Source organism: Monodelphis domestica, chromosome 3 (assembly GCF_027887165.1).
Source record: "Monodelphis domestica isolate mMonDom1 chromosome 3, mMonDom1.pri, whole genome shotgun sequence".
NCBI classification, from domain to species: domain Eukaryota; kingdom Metazoa; phylum Chordata; class Mammalia; order Didelphimorphia; family Didelphidae; genus Monodelphis; species Monodelphis domestica.
In genome coordinates this window covers 377,840,014-377,860,123 of record NC_077229.1, presented here as the reverse complement: position 1 = coordinate 377,860,123, position 20,110 = coordinate 377,840,014, and the positions used below count along the sequence as shown (strand labels likewise).

Here is a 20,110-nt window from a genome sequence, read left to right as displayed (position 1 = left end):
TGATCACCCAATCAGATGGGGGAAGAATAGATCACATCTCACCTTCCCCACAATAGCCAATCATGGAGTCTGATTTCAAAATAACATAAGACTTAGCTTTATTCCCCAAAATGCATCACTTTACCCACCTTCCTCTGATGTCCTACCTCCCAGCCTTCCTCCTTCTAACTCAAGCATTTTCCTTTTTAGGGCAGATATAACCTTATCACTCTCTGGGCACCCACAACAGCAACCAGTTAGCTAAACCTCCCTTCCTTCCTTCCTTCCTTCCTTCCTTCCTTCCACTCAGTATAGCCAATCCCCTGCTTCCCAGGGGAGCCAAAGACTGCTGCTGGTGGCCCGCAGGGCTCTGCACTCCAAGCCAATTAATAGTAAGAAATCCTATCTTTCACTGGAGGTGGGAACTTGAGCAGGCATGTTTGATTTTCACAGCAGATCTTAATCCATTATCATTCCCCAAAATCTACCCATACTCTGAACTTCCCCAATATGAAGAACACCATCAACTGTCCAGTTACCCAGGCTCACAGCCTTGGTATCATTTTCAGCTTTCCACTCGTCACTAAATGACCTATTCAATCGATTGTCAGATTATATTGGCAACATATCTCATAATCTCTTATTCTCTAGTCACACAGACAACCCTCTTTCTTGTTCAGGTGCTGCTCATCATCTGTCACCTTAACAACAAAAGTGGGTCTCCCTACCTTATGTCTCTCCCCACTCCAATACATTCCTCATAAAACTGCCAAAGCAATTATCTTAACATGCAAGCCTTCCTGTGTTATGTCCTAGTTAACTCCAGGGTTTAAGTATTGATTTGAGGATCAAATATAATTTCATATTTAACTACATTCATTTGTACATTTTTATTTTTGTGTAAATTTTACAATGTGTACAATTTTTAAGCAATATATCTATATAATTTTACACTGTATATCATTGTTAAGCAACATTATCTATATAATTTATAAATCAGTAAATGCAGACTTATCTGGGGCTGGTGTCCAAACTGTTTTATTTTTTTTTAATGGATAAGGGCACCCAATTGAAGAAGCTTTGGAGACTTCTGCACTAGATCACAATCCCTCTCTAAGACTTTCAGAACTGCTGGATAGAACTAACTCTATATGCAAAACATGTGAAAATAAAAATCTTGGTTATCTCCAAAACCAAATCTCATCCTTTTCCTTCAAAACTCATCAGAAGTGTGACAAATTCTAGAAGAGGGCTACAAGAGAAAAAAATAAGATAATTACCTCTAAAGTGAATGTTTGACATATACTCATCTGTACCTATAGTCTTTTGGTTGTGGTGCAGTCCTACTCAGAAGCAGACACCCTAATCATCAATTCTTCAAACTTTCTTATCCTCTTTATGCAAATAAAGGAAGAGAAGAGGATCATGTGTATAATTATTGTCCATTTGGCTGACCTGATTTTAGGCTTTCCAGGCAGGAGAACAGGTCCTAAACAGTCTTATGGGAGGCGGGAATATATGAAATGAGCTCTTGCGGTCCCTTTCAGCCATAAGATTCTGTTTGATATGTACAATAGGCACCCTTCCAGAGAAGAGATGTCAGATCTTCATTCACTCACTTCTTCATCCAGGAATGGGAGAGTAGAAGTGGCACCTGTCATTCACAAAGGGGAAGTGTGGAAAGGAACCAATCCCTCCATGTCTTTTCCAATAAATATAACAGAAGGTCTAGACAGTTTTGGTCTCCTGTTGATTCCACCTTCATTATTCAGAACAAGGGGTGTATGGGGTGCCCAGTGTTAGATTTAAATAGTTTTGAGCGTTAAATAGTTGTAGATAAGAGAGTGGGATCCATAAACTGGGATAATTAAAATGTTTGGGAGCAAGGGAAATATATAACAATTATGACCACTGAAATATGTTTTCTACTGTGTCTTGGTTTTATATAACTATAAGATGGTTGCCAGGAAATATATTCCCAATTTATGAATATGCCCAAGCCAACTGGGTTTTATAGAGAAATTTAATTTATAATACACTGATTAATCAATAGCAAAAGAGAGAAAGTAAGAAGGGAATAAGAATGAAGGGCCTCAAGCCAATAAGGCCTAGACCTCAGTCCTAAGAGATAAATCAGTCAGTTGGTTTTATCACTCACCCAAGATCTCTCTAGGTAAGGCTTCTCATGCCAACCTCAGGCTCCACCTTCAAGAGAGCCTCCTTTCAAGAAATGTTTCCAGAGAATTCTCCTCCTGACTCCTCCTGAGTTCTCCTTCCACAGCCTCCTTCAAGACCTCTCCAGCACTCTCCCTCCAGGACCTCTCTCCTCTCAGACCTCCTCCAGAGCATCAACCTCTTCTCTCCTCCTCAAAACCTCAGACCTCGCTATCTTTAAGCAAACAATCTAAGTTCCCTCCCCTCAGTTCTCACATCTACCAATCACTGTCGATGACTCCCCTGTGCCAATGGTGGCTCTAGCTTAACCCAGGACAGTCCAGAGGTCTGTCTCCTTTGCACATGTCTGTTGAAGGTCATATTCTCAAAAATTAAATCGTGATCTTTGCTGCAGCCCTTCCTAAATCCTGTTACTCTGAGTAGGGTGGAGATTGTAGTTTCCAAGACCTGGTTCTGTCATTCCAAGTATCTCTATTGTATCAATTCTAAAATCAATCATGACTCAAAGAACTTCCTGTTCTATGCTTAAGCATAGGTCAAAGCCCTTTCCATTGTTTAGCAAAAGGTTTCTGTCCTAAAGTAGTCTTAAGTAGGGAGGAGAAGGATCCTCCTATGTCAAGGAGTTTCATATTGCAATAGAGTTCTTACTATCAGTAGAAGATTTTTTCAAGTATGAAATTTCCCAATGGGGAAATTTCCAACATTCATAAGTCTAAGAAATTTTAAGGTTTACACCAGGGATGGGTAGTATCTCTGGTATGGGGGGCTTGTCGTGCCCTCCTAGGGCAGCTCTCCAGCCTCTGACCCCCACCTGACACCCAGCTCTCACTTGTGGCTCCCAGTAGCTGCTAGCATGCGGCAGTGGCCACACCCTGGGCAACGGCTTCGACAGGCTGGCTAAACCTTGTGAGGGTAGCCATCAGGTCATCGACCCCTGGTGAACCAGGGCTTTGATCACCCAGCATGTGAAGACTGCTTCGGCAGAAGAGGCAGAAGAAACCAATAAGAAGGGTCAATGGCTGAGATGGTGACACATCAATGTACTGTGGAGTGCTCAGGGCGTGTTGGAGCACAAAAGACAACAGGGCCATCCAATGCAGCTGAGGAAGTGCCATCCAAAATGCACGCAGACAGTTCACGCATTTTACAACATGAATCGTCTTAGAGATCCATCTTATTTGCAAACATTTCAGTCTTGCCTGGATGACAAGCTGTCTGCCAAGGGACCACTCACTGGAAGCTCAACCGAGAAATGGAACCAATTCAAAGACACAGTGAAGGAAACATCAAAGACAGTCCTAGGCCCCAAACAACGCAACCACCAGGACTGGTTCGACGAGAACAACACTGCTATTGAAGATCTATTGAGCAAAAAGAACAAAGCCTTTATGGAGAGGCAAAATAACCCAAACTCTGCTCCTAAAAAGAACAGATTCAAGTCTCTCCAAGCCACGGTGCAGCATGAGATCAGGAAGATGCAAGACCGATGGTGGGAAAAAAAGGCAGAAGAAATACAGTGTTTTGCTGATATGAAAAACTACAAACAATTTTTCAGTGCCCTCAAGACTGTCTATGGGCCATTAAAACCCACCACCACTCCCTTGCTATCCTCTGACAGTGACACTCTCATAAAAGATAAAAAAAGGCATCAGCAACAGGTGGAAAGAACACTTCAGTCAGCTTTTCAACCGACCCTCTTCAGTTGACCAAAGCACCCTTGACCAGATCCCCCAAAATCACACCACTGAACAACTTGATGTCCCTCCTTCAATAGAGGAAGTTCAAAAAGCCATTAAACAAATGAGTGCAGGCAAGGCACCCAGTAAAGATGGCATCCCAACCGAGGTGTGCAAAGCCTTAAATGGAAAGGCACTCCACTCCAGGCATTCCACATAGTGCTGACCAGTATATGAGAAGAGGAAGACATGACCCCAGAACTCAGAGATGCCTCCATCGTAGCCCTATACAAGAGCAAAGGCTCACGAGCAGCCTGTGACAACTACAGAGGCATCTCACTACTCTCCACTGCTGGAAAGATCCTCGCCCGTGTTATACTCAACAGACTCCTGTCATCTGTTTCAGAGCAGAACCTGCCTGAATCGCAAATGCAGGAAAAATGCCTTGAGCAGAACCTATGTCTCTACATTGTCTTCATAGACCTTACGAAGGCGTTCGACACAGTGAACAGGGACGCATTGTGGGTGATCCTCAGCAAGCTCGCTTGCCCAGCAAAATTCATCAAACTGATCCAGCTCTTTCATGTCGACATGACAGGGGAAGTCCTCTCTGATAGAGAGACTTCTGATCGCTTCAACATCTCCAATGGCGTGAAACAAGGCTGTGTCCTCACTCAGGTACTATTCAACCTATTTTTCACCCCAGTATTATGACATGCTGTGATGGATTTAGACCTGGGCGTCTACATCAAATAACAACTGGATGGCTCACTATTCAACCTTCGCCGCCTGACTGCAAAAACAAAGACAACAGAGAGACTCATCCTGGAAGCTCTCTTTGCAGATGACTGTGCTCTCATGGCCCACCAAGAAAATCATCTCCAAACCACAGGTTCTCCACCGCAACAAAACTGTTTGGCCTGACTATCAGCCTCAGCAAAACAGAGGTGCTGCTCCAACCTGCACCAGGGAGGCCAATGAACCAGCCGTGCATTACAATCTAGGGCACACAGCTTTCTAACGTCAACACTTTCAAGTACCTGGGCAGCACCATCGCCAACAACGGGTCCCTAGACCATGAGATCAATAGCAGGATCCAAAAGGCCAGCCAGGTACTCGGGCAGCTGCGCTGCAAAGTCCTCCAACACAGAGGTGTAAGCACTGCAATGAAGCTCAAAGTGTACAACGCAGTGGTCCTCAGCTCGCTCCTGTACAGTTGTGAGACATGGACACTGTACTGGAAGCACATGAAGCAGCTGGAGCAATTCCACCAATGCTCCCTCCGGTCAATCATGAGGATCCGATGGCAGGACCAAATCACCAACCAGGAAGTCTTCGACAGAGCCAACTCCACCAGCATCGAAGTCCTGGTCCTCAACACCCAGCTACGATGGTCCGGACACGTCATCCGCATGGACCCACTGCAAATACCAAGACAGGTATTCTACGGTGAACTGTCAGCTGGACTCAGGAAACAAGGCCAACCAAAGAAAAGATTCAAGGATCAGCTAAAGTCAAACCTGAAGTGGGCTGGCATTACACCAAAGCAACTAGAACTCGCTGCCTCTGACAGAAGCAGCTGGCGAACCCACATTCACCATGCCGCCGAAGATGAGCAACGTCGACGTCTTGCCTCTGTGCGTGAATGCCGACACCAGGCCACAACCGCACCTCCCATAACAACTGGCGTCCCAGGCCCCATGTGCCACAAACTGTGCGCCTCAGCCTTTGAACTCCAAAACCACATGAGGGTACACCATAGATGAAAAAGCACAAAGACAATTGTCATTCTCGGTCACTGAGAGACTACCACTACTACTATTCAGAACAACCACCAGGTGAAGTTTTCTGGATCAGCTTTCAAATGCAAAACAAATTAGTATTCCAGAGTTAGGGTGCTAAGATGTTCCTTCTTTCTCAAAGATTGTAAAATGCAATTATCTTAGGTTATTATTGGGTTTTTTTGTTCCTTTTGTTCAGACCTAGAATTTTATTCACATAAAGAAATTCCTCCAGCTCAAGCAAATTGGCTACTATTGTGCTTCTTGAGTCTTCTGGAGAACTAAGAAGTTAAGAGTCTTTCCCAGGTAGGACTTGAAACCAGGTCTCATTGACCCAGAGCCCAGCACTCTCAACCACCAGATAATCCTACCCCTTAAACTGTTCTTTATAACACAGCAAGGATTTGTTTGATATGAATATGAATGTATTAATGGAACATTACCTCCTACTCTTTTTCATGATTCATCTAAAGATGAATTTTCTAGAAGGAATAAGCATTTTGAGGGATATCAAGAAATATGAGAGATTATATATGAGGTGAGGCAAAATAGAGGAAAAAAAGCAGCATATGCCCTGATGACAACTATATAAAGAAAGTCAAAAGAATAAGGCAAGAAAAAAAATGCAGTTCAGATCCTACAGACATTATTGGAAGACTTCCTTGACCAACTTAAAGCAAATAGGCCTCATTTCTTTTTAACAAATGCAATACAAGATTATTCTGTTACATGAGTAACCCACAACTACTATTTTTCCTGTGTAGAAGAACTATTTTAGAGTGTATAGTTGTAATTTGTTTACTTTGTTAAAAATAAATTAGTATATTTTTCTTGAAAAAATAATAAGTAGTGGAAAAAATGTTTGTGTTCTCCTTATACAAAATGGTAGGTTTCATTATTGAATGTTACTAGTTTCAGAAGATCATCTATTAAGAGCTGAAAGGGATCTTAAAGCTCACCTAATCTCTCTTCCTCTCATTTTAGAGATGGGGATATAAATTTGCCAATAGTTCCACATGTAGTTAATGACATTACTCAAATTGAAACCAAGACACCTGACTCACTTCAATCCAATAAACATTTATTGAGAACGTAGTATGAGACAGATACTGTGCTCAGAGGCCAAAGATAGTCACTGCCCTAAAGGAGCTTCCAATCTAACAGTTCTATAACATGAATCTCTATTTATATTTGAATATGCATCTGACAGAAACACAAAACCTGGACTAATCTTCCTGGCATGGGAAATGCTTTGTGTATGACCTTACACAAATCTTTCTGCCTCGACAGACATCAGCTTTCTCCACTATGAAATGAAGGAGTTGGATTAGGTGATTTTGCACATCCTGTCCAACGCTACATCTATAAACTTGGGGTTCTACAAATCTACTGTGAAACATCTTTGGTGATTTCAGAGCTATAAACAGAGCTTATTGAACTTCTTTCATTCTCTCTATATTTTACACAAGCAACTTGAAAACCCCTCATACTGGGTTAAATTTCTATGCTCTGCTTCATGATTTAAAGGCCTATTAGTCAAATCATATGAAAATAAAATCATGAAGCTTCTTGATGACAGAAATTATCCTTTGCCTCTTTCTGTATCCCTAATGCTTAGCACAATACCTGGCACAAGGGGCCAATTAATTGACTAAATTAAATGGAAGAGTAGAAAAGAGAATATTGGAGGAGGGAATCAAACCCCAAATAATCAGTCAAGCTCTAGAAAGTTTCTTTACCTATATTGTCCCGCTTCTACTCTATTTCTGTTTTCTTATTATAACCAAAATAATCAAACATTTTTTCTCTGCAAAGGTAACCAAAATTGCAGTCATCATCAAAATTTTAAGTGATACTCATTAAAACTACTTAGAAATCCTAGAAGGAAGGATTTGGGGATATGAAGCAACTAGGAATAGAAAATGTTGGCACAGGCAATTCATTAGGATCCCAAGAAAATAAAATGATTTTCTTGTTTTGCTAGAATGGTTAAAAATGTATCATTTGGCACACATAAATGACCATTTTTCAAATGATGAAATATACTAAAGTGTTTTCTTCAGATCTCAGGGGATTTGCTTTAAGTATTTGCATAAATAAATTATAAATGGGCACATCACAGCTGACTGCACTGAGAGAGATGAAGTTCAACAGAGTGAATTAAAAACCAGGCTCAGCAGTAAAGAGGAATGTTTAAAACCAACCCAAGCAGAGCTTTTTTTTTTTTTTTTTAAATTCTAAACCTCCTCTAAATCTATCCATTCAGTGCCTTCCTGGCAGGCTCTTCCCTGACTCTCTTCAAATTTAATTTTACTTCTTTCTCAGGTCGCCCCAATGAGCCCTGCATGGCTGCAGTCTTATTAAAAATGACTCTTGCCCCCAGCATTGAGGAGCCCTTAATTGGCTTTCCAGGCCCATTTATTTGGGATTGCATTTGATGTGCATGGTCTTTATTAGCCCAGGTGAAGAAATAAATGAAGAAATGTATTACTGTGGTCATCAAATATTAAAAGAAGCCAGGGCCAAAGCCTCCCTTTGCACCCTATTTCGTGGTCGTAGTCATAATCAATGAACACAGGAGTAGCAATAACAACTGGCAAAGTGAAAAATGTCATCCGTATGCAGATGAAAAAGAGGGCAGTACTCGGTGTCTTGGCTGCATAACCTGCCTTCCATAAACTACCACCTCAGAAACAATTAAGCCTGACCATAAATCCAGAAGCTTGGAGAAACTAAGCAGGGGTCTGCGTCAGAGAAAGGAAGGAGCAGAAGCACTCTAAGGAAGAGGATTCATTAACCGGGGCCAGAAGACAGTTTTTATAGGTTTGGGCCCCATCAGGGACAAGGCAGAGCATTTCCAAAGGCTCCGATTCATTTGGTTTAGCCACAGGAGTTATCATGCTGGATCCTAAGAATGTTTCATTGCTGTGCCGTGAAATGATAGTCTTACAAAAAATACACATAATGGTAACTCTGAAGTACAAACCTCTTCCTCTTTCTGCAGCCATAGACTCTCATTCAGTTTGGTTGTTCACTGAAACTGTCTTGATCTACCAGGACGCTTCCTAATAAGCAAATTCCAACAAGAGCCCGAGAGCAGAAATCTCAGGCTGTCAGCATCAGCTTTCTTCTTATCACTCATTCCGGCTTCACTCAGACAGCTTCCTTTTACCCCTTAGCTTGCTTCCCTCCTCACCACTCGCTCTTTCATATCCTCTTCATGCAAATGAAGAGAGAGAAGAGGATTAGGGGTATAATTACTCTCCACCTGGCTGCCCAAATTTAAGCTTCCCAGGCAGGTGGAAAGGTCCTGGGCAGCCTCACAAGTGGTAGATTAAACAAGGGCCGCTCTGCTCTGGAGCCTGCTGGGATGCGCTGCTGAAAATAGAGCACAGAGCAATGAACTGGAGCTCCCTCTTAAAATGAATAAGAAGGCGTTCCCAGGACCACCGATACTTCTCCAAATCCCACCTTTGAAGCTAAAAAGGGACCTTGGAAATCTCTCTTTGGACCCTTTTGATACTTACCAACAAGCCTGTAAATACTTGGTACACAAACAAGGGAAATATACTGATGAGCCAGTGCTAGATACTCTTTGTAAACAAAAGCCTAAACAAGGGAATTTTCTATCATTTCAGAAACACACATTTGTGTATTGGACTGTCAAAGGATTCAAATAATTCATCTTGGAAAACCAGAGGATAAATTTAAATGCATCATTTTATCAGGCTCAGGAAGCATCATCTTATTGTGCTAACAATGCCTAATAATCAGTGGTACCGTAGAACTAATAAATCAGATTAAAGAAAAATCAATATTCAGTAATAATAAGCTCAGAAAAGAATATTAGATACATAAGACTGATTATTCAATCGCTAAGGAAAAGAAAACAACTATTCTACACCTATATATTTAAGATGCTTTATTTTTCCCTCTGACTCATCAGTTCTTTTAAAAGTTAGAATCAGCCAACCGTAGGTTTCAGTTGTCTTCAATTAATTGCTTTATTTTGAAATGTATCCCCTGTGATTCTGAAAAAGAGACACAGTGTTTTATAGTGGTACCAACACTAGATTTGGAAAAGGAAGACATGGGTTAAATTTGAGCTGCATCTAGGACCTTGGTCACGTGACTCCCATTCAATTTCTTTGTCTAGAAAATGAGATAGCTAGACTCAGACTTCTGAGATTCCTTCTACTTCTCAATTTATCATCGGATGACAGGAAATAAGTTTTTACTAAGGTTTGGAAATCGAGAATAAAAAGAATCTAGCAATGTCATTGCTTAACAGTCATTACCTAACAAGGACCTTTAAGGAAAACAATCCCACCTAGAGGATTTTTGTATTTTCTTTAGGAATTTTGTTGCATACAGGAGGAGTTACAGCCACTTATGTAACAATAACATGATCACGCAAACATGGAGGTGCAGGAAAGATTAAAGGAAATTTTGGGAAATACTAAGGGACTTCTGGGGGATGAAGTCCAAAGGTTCAGAATCTCCATTTACACAACGTGTGGAAGAATAATGTGAACTGCTTGCTGAAATAAATGGGAGCCAAAATGTGAGCAATGTTTAATGCCAGATGAAAGTTTGTATTTTCTTTTAATGCAGTAGAAAAGCCATTGTAGTATCTGGAGAAGTTATGAAGTCAAGCTTGTACGTTAGAATTATTAATATTGCAGCTATGTGAAGAATGGATGTGATTAGAGAAAAATTGAAAGTAGACAAAATTAGAGGTCTCTTCCAAGAGTCCTAGAAACTGTGCAGGGGATAGCATGAAGTCAAAATTACCAGAATAGAGCATCAATCAGTGAATCAATAACAGGACAATAGAAAACTTAGAAATAAGTCAGACTAATCTCTTTTAAAATTAAATACTCAAGTTTGAAAAGGAGATGACCATATTAATCTTTTCAGGGACTCAATGCTCTTGCTTCTTCCATGCTCTGTTAAAGGAAGAGTAGAGTAGGACACAGAGTAATGAATTTTGGATTCATGTGCCTTTTTATGAATTTTGCCTCCACTAGACAATCAAGCAACCAGACAAATGAAGTACAAGTCTTATAATAACTAAGAGTCTCAGTTTCTTTATCTGTAAATTTGCCATAATGATTCTCCTCTCTCTGTCTGCTCCTGGATTTCAAAGTACAAGGACAGCCTTATATCCATCTGGTTCAGAGAGGTGAAGCAGTATGCTGATGTTCACAAGCAACTGGTCCTTCCCCAAAGTTCTGCATGAGCAAAAACTATGTAGTTTTATAGTGAGGTAGACAAAGAAAGATTAAAAAACTTTTGCTCTATAGCAGAGATTATGGTGATACCTGATAAAATGAGCCATTAACCTCATGTTTTGGATTTGCCCATTCATTAAACACAGATCATATAAAAAGAACCAAAAAATAGGTTAGAGGCGAAAGTGAGACAAGAAGTTTGTAGTGTACATCTTCACCTACAGAGAGTTAATTTGAAGTAGAGAGGAAGGGATGGTGGCAGAAGAAAAATCTGTGCTTGGCATGATCTTGGCTCCATGCCAACATTCCAGTGGCCAGGATCTATTGGAATCCCATGCCAAACAGCCAATGACTTACCTTTAATGAGACACAGTCAAAGATATTGATGATTTCCTGCTTGTAATGGAACCATGAGCAAAACAGTATTTCCTACAGGAGCTTGCCTTAGCTCTCAAGTTACCCCATTCATTAGTATAGTAATTCTGTAAGAGGCCATGTGTAGGAAAACAGATGGAAGTAGATGGGGGAAATATTCACTAATTCCATCATTAGGGACATTTTCTGGCTCCAAATGGGAGAAGATGATCAGTGGCTAAATCTATAGACCTGCACTGTGTCTGGAAGCTACTGTTTTTACACAATACATATATCCTCGTTAAAGTCAATGTGAAAACTATAAGAAATTGGAGGGATACAGAGAATATCTAGAAGCAATTTTGATATTTTTTATCCCTTTGGATTTTATAGGTACAAGTAAAGATTATACATAGCTAAATTATGTTTGTATTATCCATTTAACTGGGTAATTAGCATGGGATTAAAGTTCCACTGAAAAAACATAAAGGGAAGGAAAAAAAACCCAATATTGATCAGAATATTAAGCCCAGAGTTCTATTACATAAATATACATAATCCATACCTCTATCGAATGAAGCAAGTATTGATACCCATAAAAGAGCTAGGTGGTACAGAGAGAGTATTTTCTGAGAATCATAGAAAATTTAGTGTTTCCCTACAAGGAACCATGAATGTTGGGTGCAATATATAATGGCCTGGGTGACATGGCATGGTCTAATACCTGTTGCTGTTGTTGTTGTTGTTGAATAGGATTTAGCTGGTGTCCTTCAATACCCTCTTGGTAGACGAAATCCAAGTGTATCAGTGCAAAGTAAGCAGATCCTATTCAGCTTTAATTATACCAAAAAACAGTTGTGATTTATAAAATCAAAGATGGATAGATTGACAAAGGCTAATTGTGTTTGGTGTCAGGAGTTATATTTAGGGACCAATCAGTCACCCTAGCTATTTCTCTCAGAACGTTCCATTCCTCTCTCTGGAGAAAAAGGCATAGATTGACCAAATTACCAACAATCAGTAAACTTTTAAAAAATAATCATTTATTATATTATATAATTTTGCCCATTCATGAAAAGATAGCTATGTAATTAACAAAAATCAGTTTATTTATCAATTTGTTAAAGTATTCAAATGAAAGGATTATTTGAGAGTGTATAACAGAGGCTCCTATCTGCCTATCTTCTATAATATTAAATAGCATGCACGTACTCTTATTCACAATCATCAGAACCTGCCTGCCTTGTACACACATATACATATGCACACACATTATCAACCCCTTTAGCATGGAAAAATTTCTTGCCTAATATTTAAACTATCACATTTATAAACGACTGCAACACATATAAACCGAATCTTGCCCAAACCTTATGACTTTTAAGCATAAAGTAACACTACCTAGAAAAACTGATCACATAATGGAAACAGAACAAGACTTCATATCAGAAAAGATCATGGTTTAAGGCCTTCTTCTGATACTGTGTTAGAGGTCCTTGGGTACCTTTAGTTTCCTGAACTGTCTTCATTTGCTTTTTTAAAGGAATATATACTAATACTACTTTCCCTAATAGGGTTGTTGTAATGATCAAATGAGGTGGTTTACATAAAATATAAAGAACTAAATAAATGTTAGATATTATCACTAGACTTTAGACAAAATATTTCTAGTTAAAGGAGGTTAGAAAAAAAGGCAAAATCAGAGATAAAAGGAGTTATTTTTAAAAATAAAACAAAAATGAGCATTTTGAAATGGAAAAAAAGAATGTGGGGAGTAAATGATGTACAGTTTTAATTTATAAAGCATTTGACCAAAAAGTACTTTGCAATTACAAATAATCCTAGTCAGGTATCATTTTCCTTCATTTTTAAAAAATCTCACTTCTGTAATATGCTATAAGATCTACAAAGTGCCTTTCTCACAATGATCTTGGAAAGTACATAGTGCAAAAATTATCCTCATACATATATGTACATATATATATGTATATAGGAGAAGAGAACTGAATCTGAGAGATTAAATGATTTGCTCAAAAAATTAACAAGGAGTAGAACTTTTAATTTAACTTAGATCCCTTGACCCCAAGACTTTTTACACTATATCTCACAAAATTTGTCTTTTATAAGGCACTTTCATCACTCCGTTTTTTAAAAAATCTTTTAATTTGGTACTACAAATTTTAGAATTAAATCCCTTGACCAAAGATAAAGAAAATCAAAGGCCAAAGTACCATATACTTCCTATGAAACCTGTGGTTTGCTTTAGCACACTATTAATAGGGGGAAAAGTTTTTTAATACATAGGGAGAATCATTGACTACCTCACCTATTTAATCTTCAGTTAAACAGTATGAAGCCAATTAATGCTTCTTTTATTGTGGATTTGGGAACAAGTCATTAGAAAGAGGGCTATAATTATCATTGGTCATTTACTTCTCTTAAATCACAGAATAACCTTTGAATGAAATGGTGATTGGCCACTACTGGTGAAGTGGGTCAGATGCAAGTAGGTGGCTTAAGAAGGGAAAGACATTCAGTTCATTAATTTGGGGGGTTCATTTAATTTATATTTTACATAATGCATAGATAAATCATTGTTTTGATAATTTGCTGTAGGAAGTGTATTTCCCAATATTTTTATGGTAAAAAAAAGAAAAAAGCTTACTTCTTTACTCATCCTTTTGAAACTCCTCAGTGGAAAACACTGAAAATGACCATATGAAAAGTGTTATATTATAACATTATTTAACATCACAAAGGAGGGCCACCCCACGAAGTATCCAGTGCTCTGGGGGTTGGACAGTTCTAAGGTCCACTGCAGCAATGTAGTTCAAGTCCGTTCGCATTGGCTTCTTATAAATCGGACATGTATACATGCGGGGATCTCTTGAACCTTAAAAATATTAAAAGGAACAAAAAGTCAAAATTAAAGAACCTATGAAATTCAAAACTACTGATTAATCAGATTAAGGAAATATTCTTTATACATTCTGAGGTGTATTTTAAATGGAGATAAAATTGTTTCATCAGGAATTTTTTTCAAAAATGATGCAAGTGAATTCTTCCAAGGTAGAAGTGGTGAAATTCTCATAGCAAAATGTGCATTTTAAGCTTCCTTGCATTTCAAAGTCATTAATGAACTGTAAAACACAATTGTGTCACCATGAATTCATCTGATTTGTCCCAAGAGTTTGGCTTTACTTATTACTTTACAGAGATAATCCTTAAAATTGCTCATGCCCGGATGTTCTGTAACATTTTTTTTTCTTTTTCCCACCAATATATTGCCATCCTCCCATGGATTTAAATTGGAACCCTACTTGGGGCTTGTCTCATGTATAAATGGCCTATCATATTTAATGAGGGCTTCAGGGACAAAGAAGAGGCCACTGCCACTCTTTCTTCATTGTGAAATTACAAGGTGCTCTTTTCAATGTCTTCCCTACAACTCTGTCCATTACCACCTGCCTCCTCATACACCAAACCACTTTTTATCAGCAGTTCTAAGAGAGCTCCCTCATTTTCAGATGTTACTAAGCAAATGGAAATATAATGCACCATGCGATGAAAATGAGTTCTAAAGAGTGGGTCATTTAGCATAGCAATGCATATATCATTGAATGATTCTTTAGTAGCTTCAAAGAGTTGATTCACTTACCAAAAGCTCTAATAAAGGATACTCACTTCCATGTACTATAAAAAATTCTTCTAAATCATGGCAGCAAGATACTGTTAAACTGACAGTCTCGGGGATTTTTTAAAGTTTGTATCAGAATGAGAGCCTACTAATGTAAAGAAACAATAACTTCCTCAATAGTACTTCACCATATATGTGTGTGTGTATAATAGCCTTCTTAACTTTGCTTAATTTTCTCTAAAAGACAAACTGGAAATAAGTTGTTTATTTTTTCTGATACAAATCCACTAAAGCAAGTTTTCATCAGTCCTAAGACTCCTTGGCATGGAAATTCACTAGGATATACAAAGGTTTAAAATGAAATTATTTTCATCTTCTAACTCAGATTCATAGGCTTGTCTTATCATTTCAGAGAAGGCTTAGAACCCTGAAGACTGTCTCAAAAGTGCACAAGCAACAGTAGATCCTGCTAAATTGGAAAAGCATCTAGCTGCTCAGCCAAAAATTGATGATGATGATGATGATGATGAAGACGGCATATTTGATATAGCTCAGTTAATTTACTGAACATATAGCTGTAGTCAAAGTACCAGCCTCGATCAATTCAGCAGGCTTTTCACCAAACAGTTGACCTGACCACTAGGTCAATAATTTATGTTTATCCATATTAAATTATAAACACTATAGATAGACTAAAGAGGTAGAAAGTTGCTATTTATATTGGTGAGGGGTATATTCACACAGAGGAAATCACACATCCATGAAACATTAAAAAAAACTGATTCTAATCCAATGCCTCTAATTTTTCCATTCAAATATAATTTCTAATAAGTAGGGATATGTGACATGAGATAGTACCAGCCATATAGGATAGAAGGAAAAGAAAATCTCCATTATTGCCACACTTACCAGACCAAGGATTTTGGGAAAGATTTTGCAAAAGCACTACCAAACTCTGTTCCGCAAAACCCACACCACATGGGATATCATATTTTAAGCACACTTTAAATTTTGAATCATTGGACAGAATTGTTATTGTACAATCCTGGTAACAAGTTTTAATTAATCCAATTTTAATGGCATCTCTTAAACACTTTAAAATATTCCTAATGCATGTGAATCCTGGTAGAAAAATAAATTATATGGTTTTAGAAAAATTTTAACTAATTTAGAGTTAGAAAAAATTAACTTGATTTTTAATTTAAAAATAAATATTGAATTATTAATATATTTTCCAATGAACTATAATATTAATATAAATGCTCAAATAATTTAAAATGTGTTCTTTAAATATAAAGTCCATTTCAACACAGTGATCCAAAATTCTATTTTCCAAAATCTGGAAAACTATAAGACAAAATTGATTGCACTAATTTTGTAATACACTTGCATAATATAATTAATCTTTGTTTTATTATTTGGTTTTCTGTTCATCCTTATTGTCCTAGAGATTCTATCTATCTTAAGTAAGTAGCTTACTTAACTTGGCAGGCTTTTCAGGTAAGATAAAATGGTATAAGTTTAGTAGGGATAATTTTTAAAACCTTCTCTACAGTTTTGAGAATATGTATTCATTCAATTATTTATCAGGTACTTTCTGATGTGTCAAATACTAATCTAAAGCATGGACATACAAATAAAGGCAAAATAACCCCTGCCCTCAAAGAGTTTACATTGAAATGAAGAGATAGCATGAAATAAATAAGAATTCATAAGATATATGCAAAGTAATTGAAAGATGATTTTGAGAGAAGAAAGCTATAAGAAGCTGGGAATGATGACAAAGACCCAGTATAATAGATAATAATTCTACTGAGCCTTGAAGGAAGTCAGGGAAACCAAGAGGTAGATGTGAAGGGACAGACTATTTCAGGAATGAAATGTGCAAAGGCACAGAGATGGGAAGAGTGTCAAGATCAAAAAATTGCAAATCAGCCAGGAGAGTTGTATCCTAGAGTGTATGAAGAACACAAAAGTGTAGGAGGATTAAAAGGACAAGGAAGAACCAGGCAGCAAAGAGATTTAAGTGCCAACAAAGAAGTTTTTATTTGATCCTTAGGGTAAGAGAGAGAGAGCCATTAGAGCTCAATGAGTTGGGAGGTGGGTGGGTGGAGAGGAAGATTCTTTGTACTCTATAAAAATTATTTTAGCAACTGAATGGAGACTAGAATGAGGTGAGGAAAGTACTTAGGCAGAGACTACTTTGAAGGCTATTAGAATAGTTCAGATGATCTCAGATTGTGTATATATATATATATATATATATATATATATATATATATATAAATATATACAGAGACAGATAGAGACAGACAGAGAGACAGACAGAGAAGAGAAATGTAATAAATAACAAGATTTGGCAATGAATTTGATATATGAGGTGAGTGAGATTAATGATTCATGCATGACACTTAGTTTGTGAGCAAGTGTGACTTGGAGGATGGTGTTGCCCTCAAATGTCATAGGAAATTTTAGGAGAAATGACAATTTAGGGAGAATGATAATAAATTTTCTTTTGAACATATTGGGTTTCAGATGACTAAAAATATAAAGTTTGAGATGAAGAAGTTAGTAGTGTATGATTGTAGTTGAATAAATAAAGGTCGGGGGAAGAAAGATGCAGAAAGTCTGAGAGGAAGATACAGAGAGAGAGTGAACAGGAAGGAGGCAGAGAGAATGAGAAATAATAGAGAGGCAGAGAAAGAGAGAAGAGAGAGAGAAAAAGAGAAAGGGATAGTAGGAGAGATAAAGAAATAGAGGCAAATAGGGGGATAGATGGGCAGACAGAGAGAGGGAGAGAGAGAGAGAGAGAGAGAGAGAGAGAGAGATCTTGGAGTCATCTGCAATAGGGACAATTATTGAATATTGAATATATACTTCTTAATGAAATCACAAACAAAAAGAAAAGGTGATCTCGGGCAGAACACTGGAAGACATAAATGGTTAGGGGATATGACATGGCTGAAAATTTAATAATGGTAAATGAGAAAGTGCAAAAGTGGTCCATTATGTGTCAATTAAAAGATAATTTATAACTTTGGTCAAAATAGTTTCAGTTGAATAATAAAGCCAGGAATAGGACTGTGAAGTTTAGAGAGGTAGTATAGACATCAAATATAGATGGCTTTTTCAAGAAAGCTTTTAGGAAGCTGGAGTCAGGATGGGGGAAACAGTAGATAGAAGTTGAAAATAAGAGATGGACTAGGAAGCATAGTGAGGCCAATTAAATGGAGGAGTTATAAAGCACTAGTAATAATCATACATGTAGAGAATTGGCTTTGGCAAGCATCAGGGCTACTTCTTTATCTGGTTCTGGAGTGAAGGAGAATAAAGGGAGGACAAGGGTCTGAAGCATGTGTAATGAAAAGGAGGAACAAAGAAGGAGAAGTGGGTGAACAGTCATTTTTAAAGTGAAATATGATGAGAGGTGCTCAGCTGAAATGGTGGAGGAAAGCCTATAGTAGAAGGCTTAAGAAGATAAAAAGGTTTGAAACAGTTGCTATGGCAAGTAGGATAGTAATCTGATTTGAGGAATAAAATATATACCTTACTGAAGTCAGTGCCCAGTTCTGATTAAAATAACATAAATTTAGAGTGAAATTTATGCTATGGTTTCATGATTTTTTCCATCTCCTTTCAATGGAATATGATTAGGAGGAAAGGAAGTAATTGGTCTGAGTAATCCAGGTTTGGGGGTTGAGAGAGAATGATTGATGACAGGACAATGGGGGGGGGTTTAGAGAATAGAGGTCAACGTAGAGTTGAGTTGTTTCACCAAGAAGTCACGATAGAGAAGAGAGAAGAGAGTGACCAGTGCAGGGCTTATGATCTAACAAAGAAGTCTGAAGGAGAAGGAGACCCCAAAGAGTATGAAGATTAAGAATTGGGGTCAAAATTACAGCATAACTAAGGAATCATAAAATATGGTGATCAGATACAAGTCAAAGTATAATTGTGTTTTATTCCATGCTAAGGAAATTTGACCATATATTTTATGGAAGGTTAATCAAAAAAGCTTTTTCACTTCATATAAAGGTAAAGTGGAATTTTAAAACATCTTTATTTTCAACACCAGCATTTCTCAGAATAGATTTATTCATCTTAATTCTTTAAAACTATTCCAGAACTGAAAGTAACCATGCCAAATCACAGTATGAGACAAATATTTACAAGTGGAAAAAAAACCATGGTAAGTAGAAGTGCTTAATAGAAGTGCTGACAGACACTAAACCACATCACGAATGACTCACAAGTATCATCCCTGGTTAAGCAAATACTTTTGGAAGCAAAAATAAACATTCTGTGTAGGTGGACAAAATTAGTCAAATATGCTTAAATATGCAGTCTGGTGAATCCAAAATAAAGGAGAGAGAAAAACAATGATATAGGAAGATAGTCTACTGGATTAAATGTCTTTATTATGTATTATTTCACTGGAAATTCTCTCCCCTAGACTATTCAACTTCTTATCCTAATTAAGCTCATTTGTCTATAAGTTAGTCCCATATTCTTAAACTTTTTTTGCAGACTCAAGAGTACTACAATAAACACAATCTTAAAGATCCATGGTAGTGTCATCAAATGAAATAATAATAAAATTCTATATTAGACTAATAGCTTATATATGTATGATATATGTAATTTTAAGGTTTACATACTATTTCCCTAATAACCTTATAATATAATAGGTAAACATATTATTATCCCTATTTTATAGATGAGGAAATTGAGACTCAGAAGGATTGTGTCACTTATCCACTAAGGAGAGATTACAAGGGTCAGGTCAAAGAGCGGAAGGAGGGGGAACATCTAGAAATAATCATCAGCAGAGGGACAACCAGTGGAAGAAGAAAAATATAGTGACTGAACTAGAATAGAGAAGAGATTGACGGGTCATTTGGCTTCTATGCACTTCAGAGCATGCTACAAGTTAAAGGAACCTCCCCAAGGACTGAGGAAAGTGAGCAAATTCCAACACAGGGTCTGTCTGCTCTTTGCCCAAACATACCTTCAAATGTTTGTCTATTAATCAACAGTGTAATATATGCTGTTGTTCAACCCTTGAAATTTCTCCTACGGCTCTGAACTAGCTCCTTTTATATAAACTCCTTTATAATGTACACTAGTTGCTCAACCAATAAGAACAGTCTGAGCACCTAATTTCAATGAAACCATCTTGGATTTGTTTCAGGATGTATCTGGATCTTATTAATACCTTCTGAATAACTATGCTATATTCTCACCTGAGAAGTTCATCAGAGCTTAGCATTTGGG

At 37.7% G+C, this 20,110-nt stretch overlaps 1 protein-coding gene across 1 annotated transcript in view; it reads right to left on the bottom strand.

Annotated features, from left to right (window-relative positions):
- Positions 1-12,287: 12,287 nt before the first annotated feature.
- DNAH5 (dynein axonemal heavy chain 5) overlaps positions 12,288-20,110 on the bottom strand; it is a 439,069-nt gene continuing 431,246 nt past the window's right edge. The window contains exon 79 of the mRNA XM_001372730.4: positions 12,288-14,092. Within this exon, the coding sequence (XP_001372767.4) occupies positions 13,941-14,092 (152 nt within the window). The 3' untranslated portion in view covers positions 12,288-13,940. The remainder of the gene's footprint in view (positions 14,093-20,110) is intronic.